The following is a 26,681-nucleotide window of genomic DNA, read 5'->3' on the forward strand; positions in this document are numbered from 1 at the left end:
TTCTGGGAAGAGGATTCATAACTTTCATCAGATTCTCCAAAAGTTTAATAAGAATTACTGCTTGAGGCGTCTTCTAATATGCTAAGATATATTTATTCATTCACCATACACATGAAAGATGCTCAAACAAAAAGATTCATAAATTCAGAACAAATTAGTGTGAATAATATGAGACTAATTGGGGAATTAATAATCTAGTATGGAGCGCCTGGGTGGCTCAGTTGGTTAAGCATCAGACTCATGATTTTGGCTCAGGTCAGGATCTCAGGGTCCTGAGATTGAGCCCCACACTGGGCTCTACACTGGCTGAGGAGAAGCCTGCTTAAGATTTTCTCTCTCCTTCTCCCTCTGCCCCTACCCCCACTCACGCATGCATTCTCTCCCTCAAAAAAAAAAATCTAGTATGGAAGGCAGACATTTAAAAAAAGGTGATGTTAATGAAGTGCTCCGGAACCCCAAAGCCAAATCAACGAACTATTCCTAATAGAATGAAGCTTACAGAGGAGGTGATGTTTAATACAGATCCTATTTCAAGGAAATGATGCAAGGCCTCTTGGTTGATTTGTGGGATCATCCTGGGGTTGGAGAGTAGTAAGAGACAAATCTGGAAGAGAGTGAGGCTCCAAATGCAAAGTATCCTATACCTCAACTTGGAAGTGTTTATAATTTCCTTCTGTGGAAAAAAGGCCTGGCACTTTAAACAAGGAAGTGGCATGATTCACTGTGTCTTCTAGGCAAGTAATCCTGGCACCAGTGGGGGTACCATATAGACAAAAGAATTATTCAAACCGCCAATGAAGGCTTCTTACCTAAATCTCTCGCTGCACTTACTAATGTTGACTGCATCTTCTTTTCCAAGTCATCCATAATTTCTCTCAATTCACTCAGATTGGGATCAAATGAAGGTTTCACAAGGAATTCATGGTTTTCCACCTATAGACAGAACAAAAAATGGCTAAATTTTATAAATGATGGGTAAAGATGGAAATAACAATGTATTTTCTTTTCCTTCATTTAAACTTCACTTGTATTTTGAGTTAAACTTATGTTTTAAGTTACTCTGCCAATTAAGGAGTTTCCATTTATTAGATGTAAAATTCTGTTTGTAAGGAGCTTATTAGAGCTCTAGACATCCAGAAATTACTTTCAGATGAAAAAGATGCAGAGCTTATGTCACTAGTAGTATTCAGTATTTTTATTTACACCTCCCCCTAAACAATGTTCAATATGTTCTTCCTAACCATTACTAAAGAGTGTTCAATGTTCATAGCCTATAAAAGAATGTGTAGTTTTTACCCAAACCAAGGATCCATCTTAGGAACCTCAAAATTTTTTTTTAAAAAAGCTACAGAATTTCATTTCTTCAAACTGAAAGTTGATCAAAATCTTTCAAGGGGGCGCCTGGGTGGTTCAGTCAGTTGAGTGTCTGAATCCTGATTTTGGCTCAGGTCATGATGTCAGGGTCCTGGGATCAAGCCTGGCATCACGCTTCATGCTCAGAGTGAAGTCAGCTTGGGATTCTCCCTCTCCCTCTGTACTCCCCCTGCCCCGCACCTGTGCCCCTTCTCTCAAATAAATAAATCTTAAAAAAAAAAACTCTCTTAAATACTTTGTTTCCCTAAATTCTTACCAAAGGCCATCAAGAAACCATAATGAAAGACAGATCTCACTTACAATGGCAAATGTATACACAAAATATTTAGAAACAAAGTCTTAACTATTTAGGACTTTTTTTTTTAAAAAGATTGCTTGACTGATTTGACAGCGCACAAGCAGGCAGAGTAGCAGGCAGAGGGAGAGGGAGAGGGAGAAGCAGGCTTTCCACAGAGCAGAGAGCCCAACAGGGGATTCAATCCCAGGACCCCAGGATCATGACCTGAGCCGAAGGCAGACACTTAACTGACTGAGCCACCCAGGCATCCCAACTATTTAGGACTTTTATAAAAAATAACTGCTTACTGGAATATTTAAAACAACTGGTAAGCAAAAAGGTAAACTATGAAAAGAGAAAATCAAATCAAACATTAACATCTACTCATTCCTAAGAGACTGTCCAATAGGAATCCCTTTTTGAAACAAAAGAATTAAAACTTAGACAAAATTAGGAAAGAATACCTTTTAAAAAAGAATGAAGCATATCCTTACAGACACTAAGAACTGTTAAAAAGAATTAGGGGAAGGAAGCCTGACTGGCTCATAGAGCATGCGACTCTTAATCTCAGGGATTAATAAATTAAAGCCCCACGCTGGGTGTGGAGCCTATTAAAACAAACAAACAAAAACTACTAAAAAAGCACAATACAGGAGAGGCAGTTTTCTAAGACAAGATTTTCCAAAACTTCATAAATGAGATTAATATAATCTCTTTCCAATTACTCTCCACTTATTCAGAGCACACCTTCTTCACATACCAAAGGCGAACACCACAAGAATATGGAATTAAAATTACAAAAAGCTAGCAAAAAAAAAATAAAACATTGATCAAATAACTTTCTCAACTTAAACTGACAAGAGATTTCAATATACTAAAATTTAAATTTTTGAATAAGCCCAATTAAAAAAAAAAGATTTGTAAAAAGAGCTACACAAAATGTAAAAATGGAAAGATTAACTTTTTTTTAATAAAGAAACTTGGTTTCCATGTATTTGAAAAATACCAAGGGTCATTAAATAGGCAAATATAAAAACATACAACTCACAGATGAGAAAATAAGTAGCAAAGTAACCCACAAGAAAATGCTAAAGCTCAATAAAAGATATGAATATTTAAGTAACCTTAAGATATTATTCTACAGCTATTTTTTTTTTTAAAGGAAAAGAAATCCTACCACCAAATACTGAGGAGGCTACAGTGAAATCAGTATATTCATTCATTTCTGGTGAGAATCTAAGTTGTTATAACCTTTTAAAAAAGGCAGTATGAGACAAGATTCAGAAATACTTGTTATACTCTTTGACATAGCAATTCTACTCCCAGGAATTCAACCTAAGGAATAATGCAACAGATGCAAAACAACACAGGGATGAATAAGATCTCTGCAGATTTATCTGTTACAGCAAAACCCAGAAATGATAAACATCACACATTTGCACAAGGGTATATCAATAATATTATACAGTTGATTCAAATAGACAGTGAAGATGATCTAGAAAAAAGAGCCAAGACTTAGGATAATTCCAAGGGAAAATAATACTACAATGGTGGGCTGACACTACTAAAGAATTTGCCTCTTCCAGTGAACTTAAGAGAGGCAGAGTCATGTGGGGTTCAGTGGGGAGTCTGCTTCCCCCTCTCCCTGACCCCCATTGTGATCTCTCTCTCAAATAAGTAAAATCTTAAAAAAAAAATATTTACCTGTACTACTACTATTGTAGACTTTCTATAATCAGAGAAGTTACATGAAAAGATAGATTTAAGTAATTAGAAAGGAGAAAATAAATAGGGAAGATACTGGAGAGCTTAAAACAAACAAAAGCACTCCACTATCCTAGAAATACTAAATATTATAAGCATTTATTAAAATAAATGTATAGTTGAGTTAAAAAAAAACAAACTAGAAATCAGAGCCCCTGCAAAGTGGAGGGTTGCCAGCATAAAACCAGGCCACAAGGACCATTTTTAATAGCCATCTTTATCGGCACCTGGATGGTTCAGTCAGTTAAACATCTGCCTCTTGGTTTTGGCCTGGGTCACAATCTTTGGGTCCTGGGATGGGGCCCTGCATTGGGCCTGTGTGGGCCTCGTGCTGTGGGGCTCCACGTTCAGGGGGAAGTCTGCTTCTCTTCCCCTCCCTCTGCACTCCCCTGCCCCGCACTTGTGCCCTTTCTCTCAAATAAATAAATAAATCTTAAAAAAACAAAACAAAACAAAAAACCTCTCTCAGCCTGAGCCCGTAGGAAAGGGAAAGAAAAGAGAATTTCCTCCCTGACAAAAAGCCAGCCTTCACTGGGGTTGGGATTTCAAATGTCTATTTTTGTTGGCAGTAGAAAAAGGCTGCCCATTGTTGCCATTTTTATTATCCTTTTCTTCTACAGTAGTAGATCTGACCACTTTTCAGAGGATACATAACTACCAAGAACAAAGAATCCAGCTCCAGCTTCCCTTGCAGCTAGGTGTGGAGATAGGACTAAATTCTGGCCAACACAACATGAGCAGAAATGACGTGTACCATTTCCATAATGTGTCCCCCACTTCCCCTTTTGTCCTCTCCCACTTGCTGGAATAAAGGTAAGGTAGTAAGCCAACCTGGACCTTGAAGGCAATACCCTAAGGCTTCTGTTCTGGAGCAATAAAGGAGGAGGCAGGTTTGGAGACAGGAGGGCTGTCCCACCAGCCCTGTGCTACTATGCTCACCCTGCTTTGACAGAAAATTAAGCCCATATTCTTGTTTAAGCCACCATTATTTATTTATTTGGGGCTTCTTTTTTAGCAGCTAAATCTTTGCTCCAACAAATCAAAAAAACTCCAGGCTGAGAAATTAACTTAAAAATGTTCTTGGCTTCTGGGGCACTGAGGTGGCTCAGTGGGTTGAGCGTCTGACTCTTGATTTCAGCTCAGGTCACGGTCTCAAACCCCACGTGGAGCTCCATGCTCATCTCTCTCCCTCTGCCCCTCCCTCCTGCCCACGCACTCTCTTGCTAGCTCTCTCTAAATAAATAAACAAAATCTTAAAAAAAAAAAAAGTATTCCTGGCTTACATTGTGGGATATATGGCAAGAGTAAATTTTATCTGGGGGAGGGGGAGGATGTACGATTTGCACAGACAGAACCCAGAAAGATGCAAATTCATAATCTAAATATACATAACAGAGAAGGAAAGAAGCCACCAACAGTAAGAGTCAAAGAAAAAAAAAGACTCAGCAGAAACAAGGGGTAGATTTAAACCAAGAAATTTTAAATATGGAATATTAGGTATATTAAAATGTTTGAACTAATAGAGAATGGAACACAGGAGCAAAGAACAAGATGCTACTTTAAAAAAAAAAAAAGACTAGGCAGTTAGAAATGAACCAAGTAACTTTTAGAAATAAAATATAATCATTGAAGACAACCCCCACGGACTGGTTACACAGCCCCGAGCTGAACACTTGGTGAACCGGGGCGTGTGAAGCCGTCACAAAGTGAGCAGCGCAGACACACGGCGGGAAGAGGGTGTGAAAGTCTGACATATGTCCACTCGCAGTTTTAGGAGAAGAGAATGAAGGAACACATTTAAAAGAGATAATGATTGATAATTTTCCAGAACTGATAAAAGACATGAATTCTCTGATTAAGAAAACACAGCAAATCCAAATAGAAAAAAGAAATCCACTTTTGGACTCAGAGCAGTAAAAGGAATATCTGGAACCAAGACTTCTCAACAATAATTCAAGCCAAAGGACAGCACAACACAGTATTACAGATACCAAGGAAAAATAACTATCAACCTGGAATTGTACACCCACAAAAATTTCCTTCAAGAACAAGGGTGATATAGTCCTTTCCAAACAAACAAAACCTAACTAAATGGACTGCCAATAAAAGAACTTCTAAAGAATATTCAGGAAGAAGGAATGACTAGCAAAGAAATTGGTAAGCATATGGGCAAATCTAAACTTAACACTGACTGTATAGAATGGAAATCTAAAGGGGTAAAAAAACAGAACTAAAATACCAGCCAATAATGAAGAGATGTATTCTGATCTCAGATATCCTAAGGCCCTAGTATTTTGGGGGATAAGTGAGAAAATACTGACAGACTTGATTTTGATAAGTTATGTATACACATTTTGTAAAAATTTGTGAATAACTTCCAAACCAGTGCGGGTGTGATAGGAAGGGGGAGGACAGGAAAGGCAAAATGGAATTTTAAAAACCCAATCAAGGGGCACCTGGGTGGCTCAGTAGGTTAAGCGGCTGCCTTCAGCTCAGGTCATGATCCCAGGGTCCTGGGATCGAGCCCCGCATCGGGCTCCCTGCTCGGCTGGGAGCCTGCTTCTCCCTCTCCCTCTGCCTGCCTCTCTGCCTACTTGTTCTATCTCTCTGCCAAATAAATAAATAAAATCTTTAAAAAAAAAAACCAATCAACATATAAGAAAGATAGGATGAGTAAGGGGAATCAGGAAGACTAGGAATCACAAAGTAATATGGTAGAAATAAATCCAAATTACCACTTAAAAAAAAAAGAAATTTAAAATAAATAAAATCCAGCTATAAACTTCACTGACTCACAAAGGATGGAAAAATATACATCATGTAAAAAACCAAAAAGGATTCTGGCATAGCCCTCTTACTATCAGACAAAAAAAAAAAAAAAAAAAAAAAAAACTAAGGCAAAAAGCATTACTAAGAATACTGTCCCTAAAGAATGATGAAGGTTCAGTTCACCACAAAGAAAAGTACAGCTGTGTATTGAAAATAAAGCAATAATGGACTGAACTATATAAAGAAATCCACATTTCTCTCAATAACTCAGCAGATCAAAAATTAGCAAGCATACAGACAATGTGAACAAAACTAAAGCTTTATCTAATCTAATGGACATACAGAAAACTCTGCAACCAGAATTAGGGAGCACACATGATCCTCAACTACACTGAGAACTTTTATCAAACTGACACATACCAAGCTTAGAAATGAAACAGGAGGGGCGCCTGGGTGGCTCAGTGGGTTAAGCGACTGCCTTCGGCTCAGGTCATGATCCTGGAGTCCCGGGATCGAGTCCCACATCGGGCTCCCTGCTCAGCAGGGAGTCTGCTTCTCCCTCTGACCCTCTTCCCTCTCGTGCTCTCTATCTCTCATTCTCTCTCTCTCAAATAAATAAATAAAATCTTTAAAAAAAAAAAAGAAATGAAACAGGAGTAAAATTCTGAAAACTGAGTAAGAGACTGTACCTTTAAAAACTTATAGGATACATTCAGCTAAAGCAACACATAGAAAGAAAAGTGCAATCTTAAATGCTTCCTGAAAAAAAAAAGGCTGGAAAAATAGTGAGCACTCAACTAAAGAGGTAAAAAAAAAAATAGGTGGAAAAATATATGTAAGAACTGAAATTAATGAAATAAAAAGCAGATACAAAAGAGGATTTAAAAAGTCACAAACCGATTCTCTAAAAAAAACCCAAACTATGGAAAGGAGGAAATGTTGGGGGAGGTACAAATTATATTAAAAATAAGCAGGGAATATATCTGCAAATACAGCAGTGTTTTTAAAAAATAATAAGCATCGCTATGAACAACTTGAGGCAAGTGGAAAACTCAAAGTATGTATTTTTTAGAACAAGGGTCTAATATCCAGAATATATATAGAACTCTTCTAACTCAACAACAAAAAGACAACCCAATTTTAAAATGAGCAAAGGATCTGAACAGAAATTTCCCCAGGGCGTCTGGGTGGCTCAGTTGGTTAAGAGACTGCCTTCGGCTCAGGTCATGATGCTGGAGTCCCAGGATCGAGTCCTGCATCAGGCTCCCTGCTCAGCAGGGAGTCTGCTTCTCCCTCTGACCCTCCCCCCCTCATGTGCTCGCTCTCTCAAATACATAAAATCTTAAAAAAAAAAGAAATTTCTCCAAAGATATACAAATAAACGGCCACCAAACATATGAAAACATGCCCAACATCATCAGCCACCAGGGTAATGTAAATCAAAATCATAATGAAATACCACTTCACATCCACTAGATTGGCTATTAAGACAAATACCCCAGAAACAAAGAATAGGGGCACGTGGATGGCTCATCAGTTGGTTAAGCAGTCAACTCTTGATTTTGGCTCAGGTCATGATCTCTGGGTCCTAGGACTGAGCCCTTCGTTGGGTTCTGCACTCAGCAAGGAGTCTACTTGAGTATTTCTCTCCCTCTCCCTCTGACTGCCACCCCCCACAAGCACCCGCTTTCTCACTCTCTCGCTCTAAAATATATAAATCTTAGAAAAAAAAGAATAATTATTAGCAACAGTGTGAAGAAATGGAATCCTCCTATATTGCTGGTGGGAATATTAAATGGTACAGACACTTTGAAAAACAATTTAGTGATTCCTCAAAAAGTTAAACGTAACATTTCCATATGACCCAGCAATTCTATTCCTAAATAAGTACCTAAAAGAACTGGAAACAGGTACTCAAATACTTGTGTATCACTGTTCACAAAAGCCTTATTCATAATAGCTGAGAGTCAGAAATAACCGGAAGGTCCACCAACAAACAAAAGCAGTTAACAGTCAGACCCATAAATACAAAGAACTGGTAACTGCCAGAAGGGAGAGGGATGGGAGGATGGGCAAGACCAGCTGAGGGGAGTGGGAAGTACAGGCTTTCAGTTATGAAATGAGTCTCCGGGATGAAAGGTACAGCTTAGGGAATGTAAATGGTACTGTAGTAGCGTTGTATGGTGAGCACAGCATTACACGTTGAGTTGTCCATGTTGTACACCTGAAACTAATGTTAACATAGTGTGTCAACTATACTTCAATCAAAAAATAAAAATAAAAAATAGAAAATAAGGACAACTATAAGCAAAAATATCAACATGTATTTAGAGATAATTCTAGGTGAGAGAATATGAATACTTCCTTTTTTGATTTTTTTTTTCATGTCCAAGAACAAAAATACTGAAGCATTTATATACTACAGTATCTTTACAGCTTACATATATATACTCACACAATGATATAGTTGTATTAGGATCATGCAACTGTGGCTTTTTCAAAAACTATTTCAATTTTTTCTGTCCCAGTATTGTCAGTAAAGATTTACCTAACGTTACTACTTTTCCAATAATAGAGGAAACGTCAATGAGTGTAGTGAAGACTAATACTAAAAGATAAAATGCTCAAATACAGGATAGAAAGATTTTAAAATTTAATATATCTCACTGAACCACCCAATCTAACTGACATTATTTTTTGGTGCAAACCCATTGCCTTTTTGAGCCTTGTCCTGGGGGCAGTATAGATCTATGTTTCTATTTATTTCAAAAATAGAAAATCTTTCCGTAAGATTTATGGAAAGCACAGAAACACCTGAAGCATTAGATACAAAGCTAAGCCTAGAAAAAAAGACAAATTAACCCAACCATGCATGTAAATGACTGCTCCCTTCATCACTTAAGCTCCTTAAGTGCACAGCTGGAAAACATGAGTAAAGCTTTCAGAAATCATACATGAAATGATTGCTATCCTCTGAGGTTTGTTCAAAGTAGTTCTGAGTCATGTAATTTAAATGCATAAATTCATTACAAATATCTACAGTGACAGTGAAGGGTTGAATTCACTTTATAACCCAAGCTAAGTTTAAAGGTTTATAACAGAATAAAGAAGATATTATATTAGGCTGATTCCCTAGAGAATCTAGAGCAGGTTTTAACTAGGAATCATATTTATTTAAAAGACAGCATCACACTATAAAACATGAAAGCCTTTAGTTACAGGACTGTATCTTAGTAGATATGGCTGGCTGTCTATACCACAGTCATTCCCCTTCTTCCGCCTTCCCAGTAGTGCTCTCTCATTTTCTGTATCTCCAACAGAGGGATAACCCACCCCTAGTTATCTTAGGCCCATCATCACATTCTATATCCCTGGCCACAATCACTGCTTAAATGGTCCCAACAAGGCAACTTGCAGGATTCTTCCTTGGAATGTTGCATGAATTGCTACTGGTAGGCAGCCAACCCAGGACCAAAGAGGAACCAGCGTTTAGCTGAAATTCAAATCACAAAGACAGAAGAGTTCAAGAAATTAGGTCCTTTGGAATGGTATCATTGAGCTGCTGGATCAAGCAACTCTACATTAAAGCCTACCCTATTTCTAGACTTCTAATTTCATAAGCCAGGGTGTACTGAGGTTTAAGTTATGTGCAAAATAAAGAGTCCTGACTGATACTGAGTTTAACCTCAGTCTACTCAGAGGGGAAAAAAAAAAAAAGGAAATCCACAACTCAAATCTTACTGACACAGTACTTATTGTTGATGAGGGGTCCAGAATATGCCATAATGGCATAAAAATTATTCCAAGATGAAAGCATCCGAGAATAGACTTTGTTTCTGAACTCTCTTATCTCCCTAAAAGCAGAGCCTCCCAAAAGAACTCAGTTGTTGTAAATCCCCTCCCAAGAGTTTCACAACCAAGGAAGTCAAATGATCATATCCTCCATCTATTCTCCAAAGGGCTCATAAATCAGTTCTAGAAGTCATTTGTCTTCCCCTAAGTGCCCCTTTTCCCTCTCCTATTCCCCAACAGTATATAAGCCCCAAATTCTAACAGCCTCCTTGACTCACACTTTTCTGTGAACTCAAAAATCTGTCTGTTCTCTTGCTAATCTGTTTATCAGTTTAATTAGCAGACCTCCAAACAACCAACAGAAGAGAACAGAAAAAAAGGTTTTTTCTCCCCTACAAAGTTAACTACTTAATGTTCTACTTTCAGATTAAGAAATCAAGGTTTGTTATAATCTTAAGTGACAGCAATGAAATTAGGACAAATGACCTCTTCTTTTCCAGCCTATATCCATATAATTGCACTGCTTGCCTTCCTAAAATCCACTCTTCCCAGACACAAAATCTTACAGTACTCTAATCCCATAGCATTAATCGAGAATTAACACTATTTTACAGTCACAGGATAGTCTAGTTTAACAGATATGTGTCAAGTATTTCAGATCAAAGTAAAAAATCTTAACCCACAATAAGGAAAGAGAGTATAATGGAGCTGGAGGAAGCTGACCAGGTTGCCAATATTGTTCATCTGAAGAGGGAAGAATGGTCACTTTTGCCTCTATACTTCTTTGTATCATTTTGTTTCACTTGTTCTAATAGTATGTGTTACCCTCATTAAGTAGAAAAGCTTCAAATAAAGAAAACACTTTAAAAATTTACATTCTGGTATTTGGGTACATCATCATTTTGGCTTATTTGCTGCCAGTAGGTATGTATCCCAAGGGCTGGATCTATGTGGTCAAAATACTGCATGACAGGAGGGATGGAAGGCCAGAAGGTGGGGAGGGAGTACATCAAAACGCATAATATGAAACAAAAGTATCCAGCATTTTATCATCCTGCTGCTTTTTGTAATTATCATAGTAATGGCTAACATCTTGTATATAATGCAAACAAAATGCTTACTGCAGGAGATAGCTTTTACTGTCCAAGAGCAGGAGAGGGAGAAGAGAGGTCCTATTAGGCAGGGCCTCCACATCTATTGGGCAGGCTGTGAATGTGATGACCAAGATAAAAAGGCAGCTGCATGGGGTCTTCAAAAGAAGATCTGTATACTGACAGAGGGGCTATAAATTTTAAGAAACTCTTAAACATTCCCAATTTATACATACCAACCTCTGGCCAGATAATGCCCAGTGATTGCCCAAGAGCACAGCACTTGCAGCAGGCTGCATATTGGTGAAAAGAAATCACATGCTCATTCTCACTTTGAAATATGATTGCATTCCTAATTTATTAGGAGTAATTTATTTTATTAGCAAGTAGTTCTCAAAGTGTGGTCCGCAGACAAGCAGCATCATTTGGGTACATGTGAGAAATGCAAATTTTCTAGCCCCACCCCAGACTGAAAGATTCTCATTCTGGGGATGGAGCCCAGCAATCTGTTTCAGCAAGCCCACCAGGTGGTTCTGATACATGCTTACATTTGAGACCCACAATATTAAAGCGTGGCAACTTTTAGAAGAATAAAGTTCACCACAAAGGGCAAAATCAAGGGCAGCATTTCAGCTAAGCTGCAGAGACAATGAAACGTTCTGATTCTTGCCTTCCCACCTCCCTATTTTAGTCAGAGCTTTTATTACCCACCAAGAACTACACCTTTACGTGCTTTCATTTAAAGATGTTCACAGGGGCGCCTGGGTGGCTCAGTCAAGCATCTGACTCTTGGTTTCAGCTCAGGTCATGATCTCAGGGTCCTCCGTGAGGAGTGTGCTTGTCCCCCCGCCCCCAGTAAATAAATAAAAACTTAAAAAAATAAATAAAGACCATTTCCAAATATCCAGCTCTGCCCCATCACCGGTAAGGCCACACCCCCAGCTCCTGGTAGCAGAGGTGGTTTCAGCATGTCTGTGAGCAGTATCTCTGGCCCCCACTGATCTGAAAGTTGTACACCTAAAATCATTCCACTAAAAGCAACATTACAGAGTGACGTAACAATAGCTAAAATGCAAGTTTTCCCAAATGAGGGGCGAACAATACAAGTTTTTTGGCTGCTTGGGCCTATCACGGACAAGGCAGCACCAGGGAAGTAAAGCACCTACACCTACATACGCATATACACAGGTCTGTAAAACCGAGCGCAGAGTGAGTGGGGCCTGACCATTTGAAATCTCAGTTAACAATCCAGTAAAAACAAGTAAATCGACATCCCACAGGGCAAACATTAACTCAAATCCAGTTATTAAGAATGCAAAGAATCTAACAATTAGCAAAGCAAACTATTACTTTAATATGAATGATGTGAGAGCACATATTCCCTGCATCATTTTTGACAGAAAATTTAGTGTAGAAAATTTTAAAGCTATTATTTTTAAAGTCACAAAACTGAAAAACCCTACATTCAACGGCCCCATATTAAATTTGTTCTACAAACTTCTGACAGTAAATTTTACCATTTGATTAAATTTGCTTTCAAATTCATTTTCATACAAGGATATTTTCAACTATTTCAGAACTATTCCCACTTTATATATAAATTACTGCTTAATATTGTTATAAACCTGAGGATACAGATCGCTTACACCCTAAATGCTCTTCTCAACTAACAAGAATTTGGAACTAAACAATATTTAGAGTATGGTTAACTTTTTAGTTATATCAACAACTATTCAGGAGATACACACATATTCTACCCTCTTCCCCCAAACACTTCCCTACATGGAAAATAAAGGAGAAGTTGCCTTCTCTCGTGTTCCATATTTACCTTTATCTTCTCTTTTTCAGTAACTACAATTTTCCTTCTCTCTTGAAATTAAAGAAAATTCAGATTGCACATGTGAAATCTTTTACTTGTGAGATTTCCTTTAATCAGGCCAGTTATGCCCAACATTCATTTCCTGTTAATCTTTCTTCATCCACCAAAACAATTATTATTTTTAAGAAAACAACAAACTTGCCCCATCATTTAATTTTATGTCCACGATCTCAAAGGTGCTTCATAAAAATACCAAAATTAAATACTAAAAAAAGAGAATATGAAAAGTTTTCTGACATGCATTTCAAAAATACTTTGCTGCTTAAATTCAAGAGTAGATTACATACCTGATCCATATCTAAAGTTGTTTCTATCATTTCCTGAAATTTGGAGAAATCAGAACGAAGATCAATAAAAGGAGTGACAAAAACTGCCAACAATAAACTCTGGTGTTTTCCTAAAAGAAAGCAAAAAATAATAAAATAAAATGGTCCTATTTTGAAAAATACAAGACCACACATCATAAAAATTCATCTGAGACAATAAACAGCATGTGATCCAAAAAGCACAAGTAGTGCAGCAGGTCTCCAAAGTTACTATCTACTCCTGTATTTTATTTTATTTTTTTAAGATTTTATTTATTTATTTGAGAGAGAGAGAATGAGAGACAGAGAGCACGAGAGGGAAGAGGGTCAGAGGGAGAAGCAGACTCCCTGCTGAGCAGGGAGCCCGATGTGGGACTCGATCCTGGGACTCCAGATCATGACCTGAGCTGAAGGCAGTCACTTAACCAACTGGGCCACCCAGGAGCCCTCCCATACTTTAATTCAAATGTGTTTATATTTATTTTATAGGAAGGAAGATCATCTGGCACTCAAAGCTTCCTAATAAAACACTGCCTCCCCTACCTGTCTGTAATCTCCTTCATAAAGAGCACTAGAGATGCAGAAACATGAAATTAATTACAACTAAATGAACTGTATTTCTTCACAGATTTAATAACCCAAAGTCCAAGTCATTAAAATAAAATGCCCCTAACTTACCTTCTATCCCCAATTTCCATTAATAATACAGTGTTCCAATTAACAGAGGTTAAATCAAGCCAAGTATTTACACTGGCACTTTACCTGATGCTATTTAAGAGCACATGCTGGGGAACTGTATGAGGAGTAAGTGAAGCAGCAGAGTCTATAGTGTGAAAGGCATGAGTACAGACCTGGGTGCCAACCCCAACTCTGCTGCCTATTGGCTCTGTGATCTGGAGCATGTTACTGAGTCCCTTTTCCGGGTCAGCAGGAGTAATAACAGCAACCCAGAAGAGGAATAAATGAGGTAACTTTATGTAACACTTAACATAATATGCTTGACACTTAACAGGAGCTGAGCTACTGTTACCACATATTGTTATTGGTTACACTGCAAGGATTTTTTTTTTCTGATCTCCAATAAATTCTTTTACAAGTATTCTGCAAATGATCTCTAGCCTACTGCATTTTGCTCCAAAGCAATAGTTCCTAACCTTTTCTAGAAGTAGCAGTAGTTAATTGAGAAAAAGATGAAAAAATATGAAGTCGGCAAAATTATTTCAAGAATTCATGTTTTATTAATCACAACAGCATCTACACATATTTAGAAAATAGTACGTATGTGTGAAACATTATTTAGACAGTCTATAAACAACACTTTGCCCACATAATGTCTGTTGTGCTTCAACCCCTGGTTCTTTATTCTGAATTAGCTAGTTCATATGCTATTGGTAAATAGGGGAATAATGGAAGCAAGGCGCAGAGGTGGCACTGGTTCACAAATGATTTTTTCTTAGCCCATTAGTGTTCTGAAGTGATCAAGGGCAAGCTTACACACAATTAAAGAGTAAACTTAGCAATATATGAAGACCTTGGAGTAGTTGACCTACTGGCCCGTGTACTTACCACTATGCTAAGACACAAAGAAAAGCAGAGTATAGATGAAAGGTACAAAAACATTTGCTGGTGTTCAAAAGAAAAAAAAATTTTTAAACTAAATTCTCTACCCTGGTTTGGATGTTTAACTTTTGTGAAACTGACCTTTATTAGAAGCAAACAGCCTTACAGGGCATCTCAAAGGAGGAACAAGAACCCTAGACTTTAAGGCTTCATGCAAAGAGTCACCTGATGCTCGTCCTGGGTACAAATGCAATGGACATATATGTAGGCTACTGTTTCATTAAAGTTTGCTAATGCTTTTGCTAGTAATCCTTTTAAAATTTTCATATACTTTGAGGTCTACTTTAACTCCATTTCTTCTGTAAGTTCTGTTATGTTTTCTAAGACACGACACTGAAGTTTGCTAATAAACACGTGGTATTATTACAGAAATACCTGTACAACCTTCAGAACCTATCACCCTCAACATGTCCTCGGGTCCCTCAAACACATAAGGCCCACCTTGCTGCAACTCTTCTCAGAGTCAATAGGCCCCTCTGAGCTCACCTGCTCCTTATCCTGCAAACTTTCACTAACATCTTGAATTCTTGCCCCTACCTTTAATTTGTACCGAGCCCCAGCTGTCAATTTCCAACTGGGTTTTTTTTTTCCCAAATGGTTATGGTTTTTTAAATTAAAAATAATAGCTTTACTGAGATATAATTCACATACCAAACTCTCCATTTTAAAGTGTAAAATCCAATGGTTTTTAGTTTATTCACAGATTTGTGTGATGACTACTACGATCCATTTTCGAACACTGTCACTGCTCTCAAAGAAAAAGGGAACCCTGTACCCATTAGCAGTAACTTACCATTACTCTCCAACCTCCGGCCACTCCTCCCAAGCCCAGGCAACCTCTAATCCACTTCTGTATCTATAGATCTGCCTATTCTGCATATTTCACATAAATGGATATGATACCGTGACTGACTTTTTCACTTAGCATAATGTTTTCAAGGTTCATCCATGTGGCACCATGCATCCATACTTCATTTCTTTTTATTGACAAATATATCACATTATTCAGATATAGCACATTTTATTTATCCATTCATCAAGTGATGGACACCAATTGGTTTTTTATTAACTCCATTTTTCACTTGTTAACACAGCCTAGAAGGCCCTACACAATCTATTCCAGGGTCTTAACGCAAAGACTACAGACCCTTAAATTCAAAGTACTACATAAACACAGAAAAGAAAAAAATTCCAACTTCATTTTCTCTAACATCTAACTAGAATCTGAGATTTCCTTCCATTATTTTTTTTAAGATTTTTTTTATTTATTTGAGAGAAAGAGAATGAGAGAGAGCACGAGAGGGAAGAAGGTCAGAGGGAGAAGCAGACTCCCCGCCGAGCAGATAGCCCTATGCGGGACTTGATCCCGGAACTCCAGGATCATGACCTGAGCCGAAGGCAGTCGCTCAACCAACTGAGCCACCCAGGCACCCATCATCTCCTTCCATTATTAATGTGTGCAATACACCACAGTAGTATTCCCAGTACCTATGTCTTTGTCATCAATCAAAATCCCAGATATATTTTCATATCATATTACAGTTTTGGGAGATAAAATTTTAAGTATCATTTAAACTCATTATTAGTTCAAAACTTAAGACCTTAGTAGAACTTCACTCAGATCATGTTATTTAATGCATTAGTAAAAAGGATTTCTTTATCCAGTTTGTTTTATATTTTGATTGTGTTTCAATATAATTGGTTTCTTCTGCAAGTCTGCATTACTTTATGCATTTAAAAACACTATTCTGAAAAGGGGTTCATAGACTTTATTTAGGGTCCACAGCACACAAAAAATTAAAAACCTCAAATAGGCCTTACCTCTCTGGCTTCTACTCCTAACATGGCCCTTATTCTCTATCTCTGTGCCTGACCACTCTAGCCTTCCCTCACTCTGTCAACAAGTTAAGCCTTAGGCACTTGCACTAGCTGGTCCCACTAGCCTCCCCCCAGATCTTAAAACAGCTGGCTCCTTCCATCAGTCAAGTTGTGGAACTCAGACAGCAATTCCAGAGATACCATCCTTGACCAAAAGATCGAGTGTCTCCCTGGTCCCAGCCAAGTCACTCTATCATATCAATATATTATACTTCCTTTACTATACTTATTACTACTTGAAATTCTTGCTCACTGATGTTTATTGTCTGTCTCCCTCTATCCTTCCACTACTGCTGCCCTCCATAAGAACAGGGACATTATCTGTCACATGTACTGTTGTACCTCCTAGGACAACACCTATCTGTTGAATGAATGACTTATTGAAGGAAGGAAGCAAGGGACTGGTGAAGCAATCACTGGTCATTAGTTTTGATACACACAACACTCATCTAGCAAGCATACCAAAGATGACACAAGGAAATAACTGTTAGCTTCCTAAGTGAACCAAAATATGAAAGGTCCAAGTAAATCAAATCATTAAATTTTTTTAAAGATTTTATTTATTTGACAGAGAGAGACACAGCAAGAGAGATAACAGAAGCACGGGAAGTGGGAGAGGGAGAAGCAGGCTCCCCATGGAGCAGGGAGCCCAATGCAGGGCTCGATCCTAGGACCCTGGGATCATGACCTGAGCAGAAGGCAGACACTTAACGACTGAGCCACCCCGGCGCCCCCTTTAAATATATTTCTGTAGGAACTCCAATTCACTGCCAGCCACTAGAAGATTTATTATAACTTCTTGAAGTTGCTGACAGCATACACAAAAATAAACTCGAAATGGATTAAAGCCCTAACTGTGAAACATGAAACCATAAAACTCCTAGAAGAAAACATTGGCAGTAATTTCTTTGACACTGGCTATAGCAACTGTTTTCTAGACACGTCTCCTAAGGCAAGGGAAGCAAAAGCAAAAGTTGACTGGGACTACACCAAAATAAAAAGCTTTTGCAGTGAAGGAAACCATCAACAAAACAAAATGGCAACCTACTAAATGGGAGAATATATTTGCAAATGATATACCCATTAAAGAGTTAATATCCAGGGTGCCTGGGTGGCTCAGTTGGTTAAGCGACTGCCTTCGGCTCAGGTCATGATCCTGGAGTCCCAGGATCGAGTCCCGCATTGGGCTCCCTGCTCAGTAGGGAGTCTGCCTCGCCCTCTGACCTTCTTCCCTCTCATGCTCTCTCTCTACCATTCTCTCTCTCTCTCAGTAAACAAATAAAAAAAAAATCTTTTTTTTTAAATTTATTTGATAGAGAGAGAGATAGCAAGAGCAGGAACACAAGCAGGGGGAGTGGGAGAGGGGGAAGCAGGCCTCCCGCTGAGCAGGAAGCCCAATGTAGGACTTGATCCCAGGACCCTGGGATCATGACCTGAGTCGAAGGCAGGCGCTTAACAACTGAGCCACCCAGGCGCCCTAAAAAAAAAATCTTAAAAAAAAAAAGAGTTAATATCCAAAATATATAAAAAGAATTTATACAACTCAAGATCAAAAAAACAATCCAATTAAAAATAGGCAGAGGACCTGAATAGAAACATATCTATTTTTTTTAAGACATACAAATGGCCAAGAGACACATGAAAAGATGCTCAACATCATTAATCGTCAGGGAAACACAAATCAAAACCACAAAGAGTTATCACCTTATACCTGTTGAATGGCTAGAATAAATAAGACAAGAAGTAACGAATGTTGGTGAGGATGTGGAGAAAAAGGAACCTTTATGCACTGTTGGGAATGTAAACTGGTGTAGCCATTGTGGAAAACAGTATGGAGGTGCCTCAAAAAATTAAAATATAAATACTGTATGATCCAGTAATTCCACTACTGGGTATTTTTTACCCAAAGAAAACAAAAACACTAATTTGAAAAGATACATGCACCCTCTGTTTATAGCATTATCTGCAATAGCCAAGATATGGAAGCAACCTAAGTGTCCACTGACAGCTGAATGAATAAAGAAGATGTGGTACTGGGACGCCTGGGTGGCTCAGCTGGTTAAGCGACTGCCTTTGGCTCGGGTCATGATCCCAGCGTCCTGGGATCCAGCCCCGCATCGGGCTCCTTGCTCGGCAGGGAGCCTGCTGCTCCCCCTGTTTGTGCTCTCTGACAAATAAATAAAATCTTTAAAAAGTTAAGAAAAAAAAAGATGTGGTATGTACGTACGCACACACACACACACACACACACACACACACACACACACACACACACTGGATTATCACTCAGTCATTAAAAAAAAAGGATGAGATCCTGCCATTTGTGACAACATGGATGGATCTAGAGGGTATTATGCTAAGTGAAACAAGTCAGACTGAGAAAAACAAATATCATATGATTTCACTTATATGTGGAATCTAAAAAACAAGCAAAAAGCAGAAACAGACCCATAAGTACAGAGAACAGACTGGTGGTGGCCAGAGGGGTGGGAGTGGGGAGATGGGTAAAATGCGTGAAGGGAATAGGATGAGTAAGCCCCAGGGAGGAAAGGTTCAGCACAGGGAGCGTAGGCAGTGGTGTTCAGGTGACAGCTGGTGGCTAGACTCGTGGCGAGCACAGCGTAACATACAGAGTTGCTGAGTTACTATGTTGTACACCTGAAACTCGTATATCACTGTGTGTCAACTAGACTCCAAAAAAATGTTTTTAAGTTAAAAAAAAAAAGAAAATGACTATGGACTGTCTAATGAAGTTAAATGAGCAAGTAACACTAAAATCAAAACAAACTACAGGCTAGTCCTGGACAGCAGACAGAAGTGCCTCCTTACACATGCCCTACTGACGCTACCCTCAGAGCCAAGGCCTGGCACTAGTCACAAGTCTGCTACATCAGACTTGTGTTCGTAAGTCCATGACTGAGAACATCAGCCTGAAGTCTAAATTAATTATAAAGCTGGCATTAACATTTTATTCTATTAAATATTTTGGTAAATGATAATGAAAAGACATGAGTTTCAATTAACAAAAATTTAAACAATTTATTTTATGCCTACATTTCCTTGACTAATTTTACATAAATTCTTTGTATTAATTTCAATCTCAAAGTTTTATTAAGCATAATTAAACTTTACCTGACCCCTTTAATGTATTTATGAAATGTATTTAAAAGTCCAGGTAAGTGAAAAAATGAGGATAAGATACTGCTAATTAAAGTTTAAGTGTTCACACAAATATGAGGCTGGAGCCAACAAATTCCCAAATTAAACGAAGAAGCCAACAGAAGTAGAAGTGCAGGTGAATCATGGTAAAATGGCTAATTAAATCACTGAATGATGACCCTGGGCGCAAGGCCATCTCTGCTCTTCCTTCCCTGCTGTCAGCCACTCTGCAGTATGGCCTTCTCATCCTTCCTCATGGCCCCTGCCTGCTTCCTTCACTCACCCTCTCTTGTCTGTTTCTCTAGCCAGTGGTTGTTAAGTACAACCACTTGTCTCGGTTCCCCCATTTGCAAGTAATACTTTCTCTGACACCACCCCTCATTTTCATTACTACTGTCATTTTGACAAAAGAATACTTTTCTCTTCTACAATGACTTTTTCTTCTGACTCCACTGATTATTTATGAGTATCATTTTACACCTGTGCTTGTAGTCCCTGGGAGATAATAGAAAACATCTCCGTCTCTGCCCCCAGTTCCTGGCACAGAGCACCTATAAACTCTTGTAATTTCCTAAGTGTTAAGAGCACTAGGAGCATCTCTTGTTCTAAAAGGGTGATTCAAGGGGGTGCCTGCCTGTTGCCTAGATGAAGAGACACACGCTTTACCAGATGTCCCTAAAGAAATTTTCTTATAAATCTTGTGACTGGAGGGGCGCCTGGGTGGCTCAGGCAGTTAAGCATCTGCCTTCGATCAGGTCATGATCTCAGGCTCCTGGGATGGAGCCCCGCATCAGGCTCCCTGCATAACGGGGAGCCTGCTTCTCCCCCTCCTTCTGCCTGCCGCTCCCCCGCTTGTGTTGTGTGTCAAATGAATGGATAAAATCTTAAAAAAAAAAAATCTTTTGACTAGAACTGGAAATGAGTACAACCTTCTTGGAAAAGTAATTTGTCAGTAAATAATTACTTGCTGTTAAAATGCAGACAAGGCCCCTCTGGTCCTACAGGTCAGAGAAAGCAATTAATGTGTTCTGAACTGAAGGAGAAGAAATGACATTATGAGATGAGCTAGGAAACATTACTATGAAACCACTGAGGAGGATGCACAGACCAGGGGAGGGAAAATAACAAATGCGAGGTTTTTAAGAAGAAATTAAACAGAAACGTGAATAATTGGATATGGGAAGAGGGAAAAGTTATGTGCCTCAGTGTGATGGCTGTTAGAATAAAATTTACCAATAAAATAATCTAGATAGAGGCACCTGGGTGGCTCAGTCATTAAGCATCTGCCTTCGGCTCAGGTCATGATCCCAGGGTCCTGGGATTGAGTCCCACATCGGGCTCCCTGCTCCACGGGAAGCCTGACTTCTCTCTCTCCCACTCCCCCTGCTTGTGTTCCCTCTCTCGCTGGGTCCCTCTCTGTCAAAGAAATAAAATCTTAAAAAAAAAATCTAGATGTTTAGAGGAGTTGTTTTAAGCACTATCAGAAATTTGCCCTAAATGCACAATACCATTATTCTAGGTTTTGTCTCAACTTTTTAATTTTAAAAGCTACAAGGGGGCTCTACAACTGGGGACGCTCGCAGCTCTCGGCGCCAGGCCCAGCTTCCTTCAAAATGTCTACTGTTCACAAAATTCTCTGCAAGTTCAGCTTGGAAGGTGATCACTCCATGCCCCCAAGTACATATGGGTTGGTCAAAGTATACACCAATTTTGATGCTGAGCGTGATGCTCTGAACAATGAAACGGCCACCAAGACCAAATGTGTGGATGAGGTCACCACTGTCAACATTTTGACCAACTGCAGCAATGAACAGAGACAGGATGTTGCCTTCGCCTTACCAGAGAAGGACCAAAAAGGAACTTGCATCAGCACTCAAGTCAGCCTTGTCTGGACACCTGGAGACTGCGATTTTGGACCTACTGAAAACGCCTGCTCGGTATGATGCTTCTGAGCTGAAAGCCTCCATGAAGGGGCTGGGGACTGATGAGGACTCCCTGAGATCATCTGCTCAAGGACCATCCAAGAGCTTCAGGAAATTAATAGAGTCTACAAAGAAATGTGCAAGACTGATCTGGAGAGGGACATCGTGTCTGACACATCTGGTGACTTCCGCAAGCTGATGGCTGCCCTTGAAAAGGGTAGAAGAGCAGAGGATGGCTCTGTCATTGATTATGAACTGATTGACCAAGGATCTCTATGATGCTGGAGTGAAGAGGAAAGGAACTGATGTGCCCAAATGGATCAGCATCATGACTGAGTGGAGTGTGTGTCCCCTCCAGAAACTATTTGATAGGTACAAGAGCTACAGCCCTTATGACATGCTGGAGAGCATCAAGGAGGTCAAAGGAGACCTGGAAAATGCTTTCCTGAACCTTGTCCAGTGCATTCAGAAGAAGCTGCCGTATTTTGCTGACCGACTGTACGACTCCATGAAAGGCAAGGGGACTCGCAATAAAGTCCTGATTAGAATCATGGTCTCTCACAGTGAAGTGGACATGTTGAAAATTAGGTCTGAATTCAAGAGAGAGCACTGCAAGTCCCTGTACTACTACATTCAGCAAGACACGAAGGTCAACTATCAGAAGCACTGCAGTACCTGTGTGGTGGGGATGACTGAGGCCCACGACAGATGAGCATCCAGGAGTGGTGCTCCTTTGTTTCCAGCTAACAGTTCTAGAAAACAGCCCTGTAAGGATGACATTAGCAGTGCCCTCCCCATCCTTATTTCAGGTGCTTAAGCATTGCCTGCGTCTTGTGTCTAGTCTCTCCTTTTAGCCAAAGGAATGAACATTCCAAGGAGTTGGAAGTGAAATCTATGATGTGAAACACTTTGCCTCTTATGTACTGTGTCATAAACAGATAAATAAACTGAATTTTTACTTTAAAAAAAAATTAAAAATTAAAAAAAGAAGCTACAAGGGATAAGGGAAGCCAAGCATATTTTTCAAATAACTACTTCTTAGAGGAGGAAGATGATTCAGTGTAAGCCTTCCATTACTCAGTGCAAGTCTGCTTTCTAACATGCTGCTGCCCTCTGCTGTCTCTGAACTTATTTTAATATTTTTTTTAGGAATAATGTTAATATAACTTTAAACCTAAACTTAATCAAAAACCAAAAACACCATAAGATAGGAGAACATATCTAGCAATATACTAATATACAAAAAAAATTTTTTTTTGAACAAGAGTGCATATGGGCACGAGGGGCAGAGGAAGAGGGAGAGGACAATCTCAAGGTGGCTCCACACTCTCAGCACGTGAGACTGGAGCTCAATCTCATGACCCTGAGATCACGACCTAAGCCAAAACCAAGAGATGGACACCTAACCAGTGAGCCACCCAGACGCCCCTAGAAATAATTTTTTTTATATCATGATTCTCCTTTTAGGGGCAATTCATGGGCACCTGGGTGGCTCAGTCATTAAGCATCTGTCTTCAGCTGAGGTCACGATCTCAGGGTCCTGGGATCGAGCCCCACATCGAACTCCTTGCTCAGTAGGGAGTCTGCTGCTTCTTCCCCCTCTGCCCCTTCCCCTGCTCATGCTTTCCTCTCTCTCTCTCTCTCTCTCCCTCTCTCAAATAAATAAAGAATAAGTAAGAAAAATCTTTAAGGACAGTGCATTTGGTTTATTTTCCTCATAAGTTAGCCTCAGTTTTGGCTTCCTCCATGACATCAGTGGCTAAAGAGCTATGCTGAACTCAGCAAAATGCCATTTTTTTTTTTTAATGATTTTGTTTGTAAGCAATCTCTGAACCTAACATGGGGCTCAAACTCACAACCCCGAGATCAAGAGTCGCATGCTCCAATGACTGAGCCAGCCAGGAGCCTCCATTCTGTTGTTTTTTAAGACAAAATTCAGAACAGTTAGGTTCCTAATGACTAGGACACACCTAGACTCTCCAGTGTTTCTTTATTTATTTGAGAGAGAGAGAAAGAGTGAGCGAGAGAGAGACAGCACAAGCAGGGGAGGTGCAAACGGAGAGGGAGAAGCAGGCTCCCCGTTAAGCAGGGAGCCAGATGTAGGGCTCGATTCCAGGACCCTGGGATCACGACTTAAGCCAAAGGCAGACGCTTAACCAACTGAGCCACCCATGCACCTCCTCCAAGGTTTCTTACAGAAAGAAAAGAACAAATATAGCTCGTAGCACCACAATACCTGGAACAGTCTTCCTCCTCTAATATTCTCTAGGTTGGGTGACTTCAAACACCGTACAGCAAACATCAGCTGTCAAACTGATAATGTGAAGCTTTTGATTTAGATGTTATGTTCTCTCACAGGTGTATATAACTTAAGCATAACCCCACAAAAGTGGGAAATTAATGACGTGTTGCAAGACTCTTGAGTACACTGAGCCACACATATGCAGGAGGAAGAGAGCCAAGCTACTCTTAAGCACAATTCCTAACTTCTGTGCTTATTCCAGGGAATGAGAAAGATTCCCCAAACAATGTGCACAACAGTATTTTTTACCCTTTCTCTTTGGGGGAGAGGGGTTTTACATATGCTTTTGAATATCTGATGAAAGTTGCAGATCTTTTCCCAGAAAAAATACACATACACAAAATCTTGTATAAAATGTCAAGACCATTCTAAGAACTCATTCAAAAATCCCAGCTTTGGGGCGCCTGGGTGGTTCAGTCAGTTAAGTGTCTGCCTTTGGCTCAGGTCCTGATCTCCTGGGGTCGAGACCCACATCAGGCTCTCTGCTCAGTGGCAAGTCTGCTTCTCCCTCTCTCTCTGTGATCTCTCTCGCTTTCACTCTCTCTCTAAATAAATAAATAAATATCTTTTTATTTTATTTATTTGACAGAAAGACAGCAGGAGAGCACAAGCAGGGGGAGCGGCAGACAGAGAGGGAGAAGCAGGCTTCCCGCTGAGCAGGGAACCTGATGCAGGGCTTGATCTCCAAGACCCTGGGATCATGACCTGAGCCGAAGCAGTCGCTTAACCAACTAAGCCACCAAGGTGCCCCAATAAATAAAATCTTTAAAAAAAATTCTAGCTTTTAAGTTACTGCTACTGAATGAAAAAAGGGCCAAAAACAGAACTGGGGTGGAGGACTCTTAAGGGAAAAGCAAACTATAAAAGAATCCAGCAATTCTACTTCTGGGTATATATTTAAAAGAAAGAAAATCATTCTCTCAAAGCGATATCTGCACTCCCTTGTTCACTGCAGTATACTCACACCTGTCAAGATAAGGAAACAACCTGAGTGTCCATCGATGGATAAATGGATAAAGAAAATGTGGTGTATATACACAATGGACTATTACCAGCCATAAAAAAGGAAACTCTGCCATTTGTGACAACATGGTGGACCCTGAGGGTATTATGCTAAGTGAAGGAAGTCAGGCAGAGAAAGTCACTTAGGATCTCACTTAAATGTGCAATCTAATAAAATTAATCTCACAGAAATAGAAAAGAATGGCGTTCGCCAGCAGCGGGGGGAGGGGAAATGGAGGAAGGTGGTCAAAAAGTACAAACTTCCAGTTGTAAGATTTAAGTTCTGAGGATGTAATGTATAGCATGGCAACTTATAGTCAAAAATACTGTACTGTAGGGCGCCTGGGTGGCTCAGATGGTTAAGCGTCTGCCTTCGGCTCAGGTCATGATCCCAGGATCCTGGAATCGAGTCCCGCATCGGGCTCCCTGCTCCTTGGGAGCCTGCTTCTCCCTCTGCTTCTCTCTCTCTCTCTCCCCCTCTGTCGCTTATGAATAAATAAATAAAATCTTTAAAAAAAAAAAATACTGTACTGTATATTTGAAAGCTGCTAAGAGATCAGATCTTTAAAGTTCTCAACACAAGAAAAAAAGCTCTGTGAGGTGACAGATGTTAACTGAGCTCATTGTAATTATTTCACGATACATATATATTTCAAATCATGGTGCACACCTAAACCTATACTATGTTATGTTAGTTATAGCTCAATAAAACTGGAAGGAAAAAAACCGTCAAACTCAGCAGTGAAAGCTGGTAAGATAATGACCAGACGGTGTTTCCTGGATTTAGCAACATAAGTAACTTCGCAAATGCCATTTCAGTGCTGTGGTCAGGGCTGGAAGGCAACTGAGCAAATGGAAGATGGAAATGTACGCTTTCTAAACCTTGGCTGGGAACAGAATGTGAAAAAGAGATGTAGGTACTAGAGGACACAGGAACAAGGGTGCATTTTTGTTCCTATGGGAAGGGAGAGATGTAGAAGAGAAAAGATTCAAAACAGCTGATATAAGTGGCTAAGAGTGAACTAATTTAGAAAGCCTATCTCCATTATAATCTAATTCTTATAGCCCTGCTACTGGTTAATCCCCTTGTGCTCCCAGTTAATCCTGTTGAAATGGAGCCAGAGGATATGGAATCAGAAAAGCACAGCAGTAAAAGATCTTCCTTTACTGGATGAGGAAATTGAAGCAAAAGGAGGGTAAATGGCAGCCTAAACTATACTAGAGAAATGTGGGCACAGGAAAGATTTAAGACCCATTTTCTTTAATCCCACTTGGGTAGAACAAAATGCAAGGGCTTTTAAGCGTCATCAGTCTAAAGAGGAGCCTTAGCTAGAATGGGAATACTCTTTATACAGTGGTACTTTAAGGTAAGTGCTTAAGATATCTTCCACACTTGGCGAGATAATTAAGGGAAAAGGTTATCATAAAATTAAAGCTATGCTTATTTTGGGGCTCCTGGGTGGCTCAGTCGGTTAAGCGTCTGCCTTCAGCTCAGGTCATGGTCCCAGGGTCCTGGGATCGAGCCCAACATCGGGCTCCCTGCTCAG

At 39.5% G+C, this 26,681-nt stretch overlaps 1 protein-coding gene and 1 pseudogene across 1 annotated transcript in view; one reads left to right on the forward strand and one right to left on the reverse strand.

Annotated features, from left to right (window-relative positions):
- MSH2 (mutS homolog 2) overlaps positions 1-26,681 on the reverse strand; it is a 75,584-nt gene that overhangs the window by 12,869 nt on the left and 36,034 nt on the right. Inside the window, exons 8-9 of the mRNA XM_028104039.2 lie at positions 13,234-13,343; positions 810-933 (exon numbers count right to left, since the gene is read on the reverse strand). Coding sequence (XP_027959840.1) covers positions 810-933; positions 13,234-13,343 — 234 coding nt within the window. The remainder of the gene's footprint in view (positions 1-809; positions 934-13,233; positions 13,344-26,681) is intronic.
- LOC114209828 (annexin A2 pseudogene) lies at positions 21,522-22,526 on the forward strand (annotated as a pseudogene).

This window comes from Eumetopias jubatus, unplaced genomic scaffold (genome assembly GCF_037043125.1).
Source record: "Eumetopias jubatus isolate StellerSeaLion01/CBP00866 unplaced genomic scaffold, mEumJub1_p1.0 scaffold_9, whole genome shotgun sequence".
NCBI lineage: Eukaryota > Metazoa > Chordata > Mammalia > Carnivora > Otariidae > Eumetopias > Eumetopias jubatus.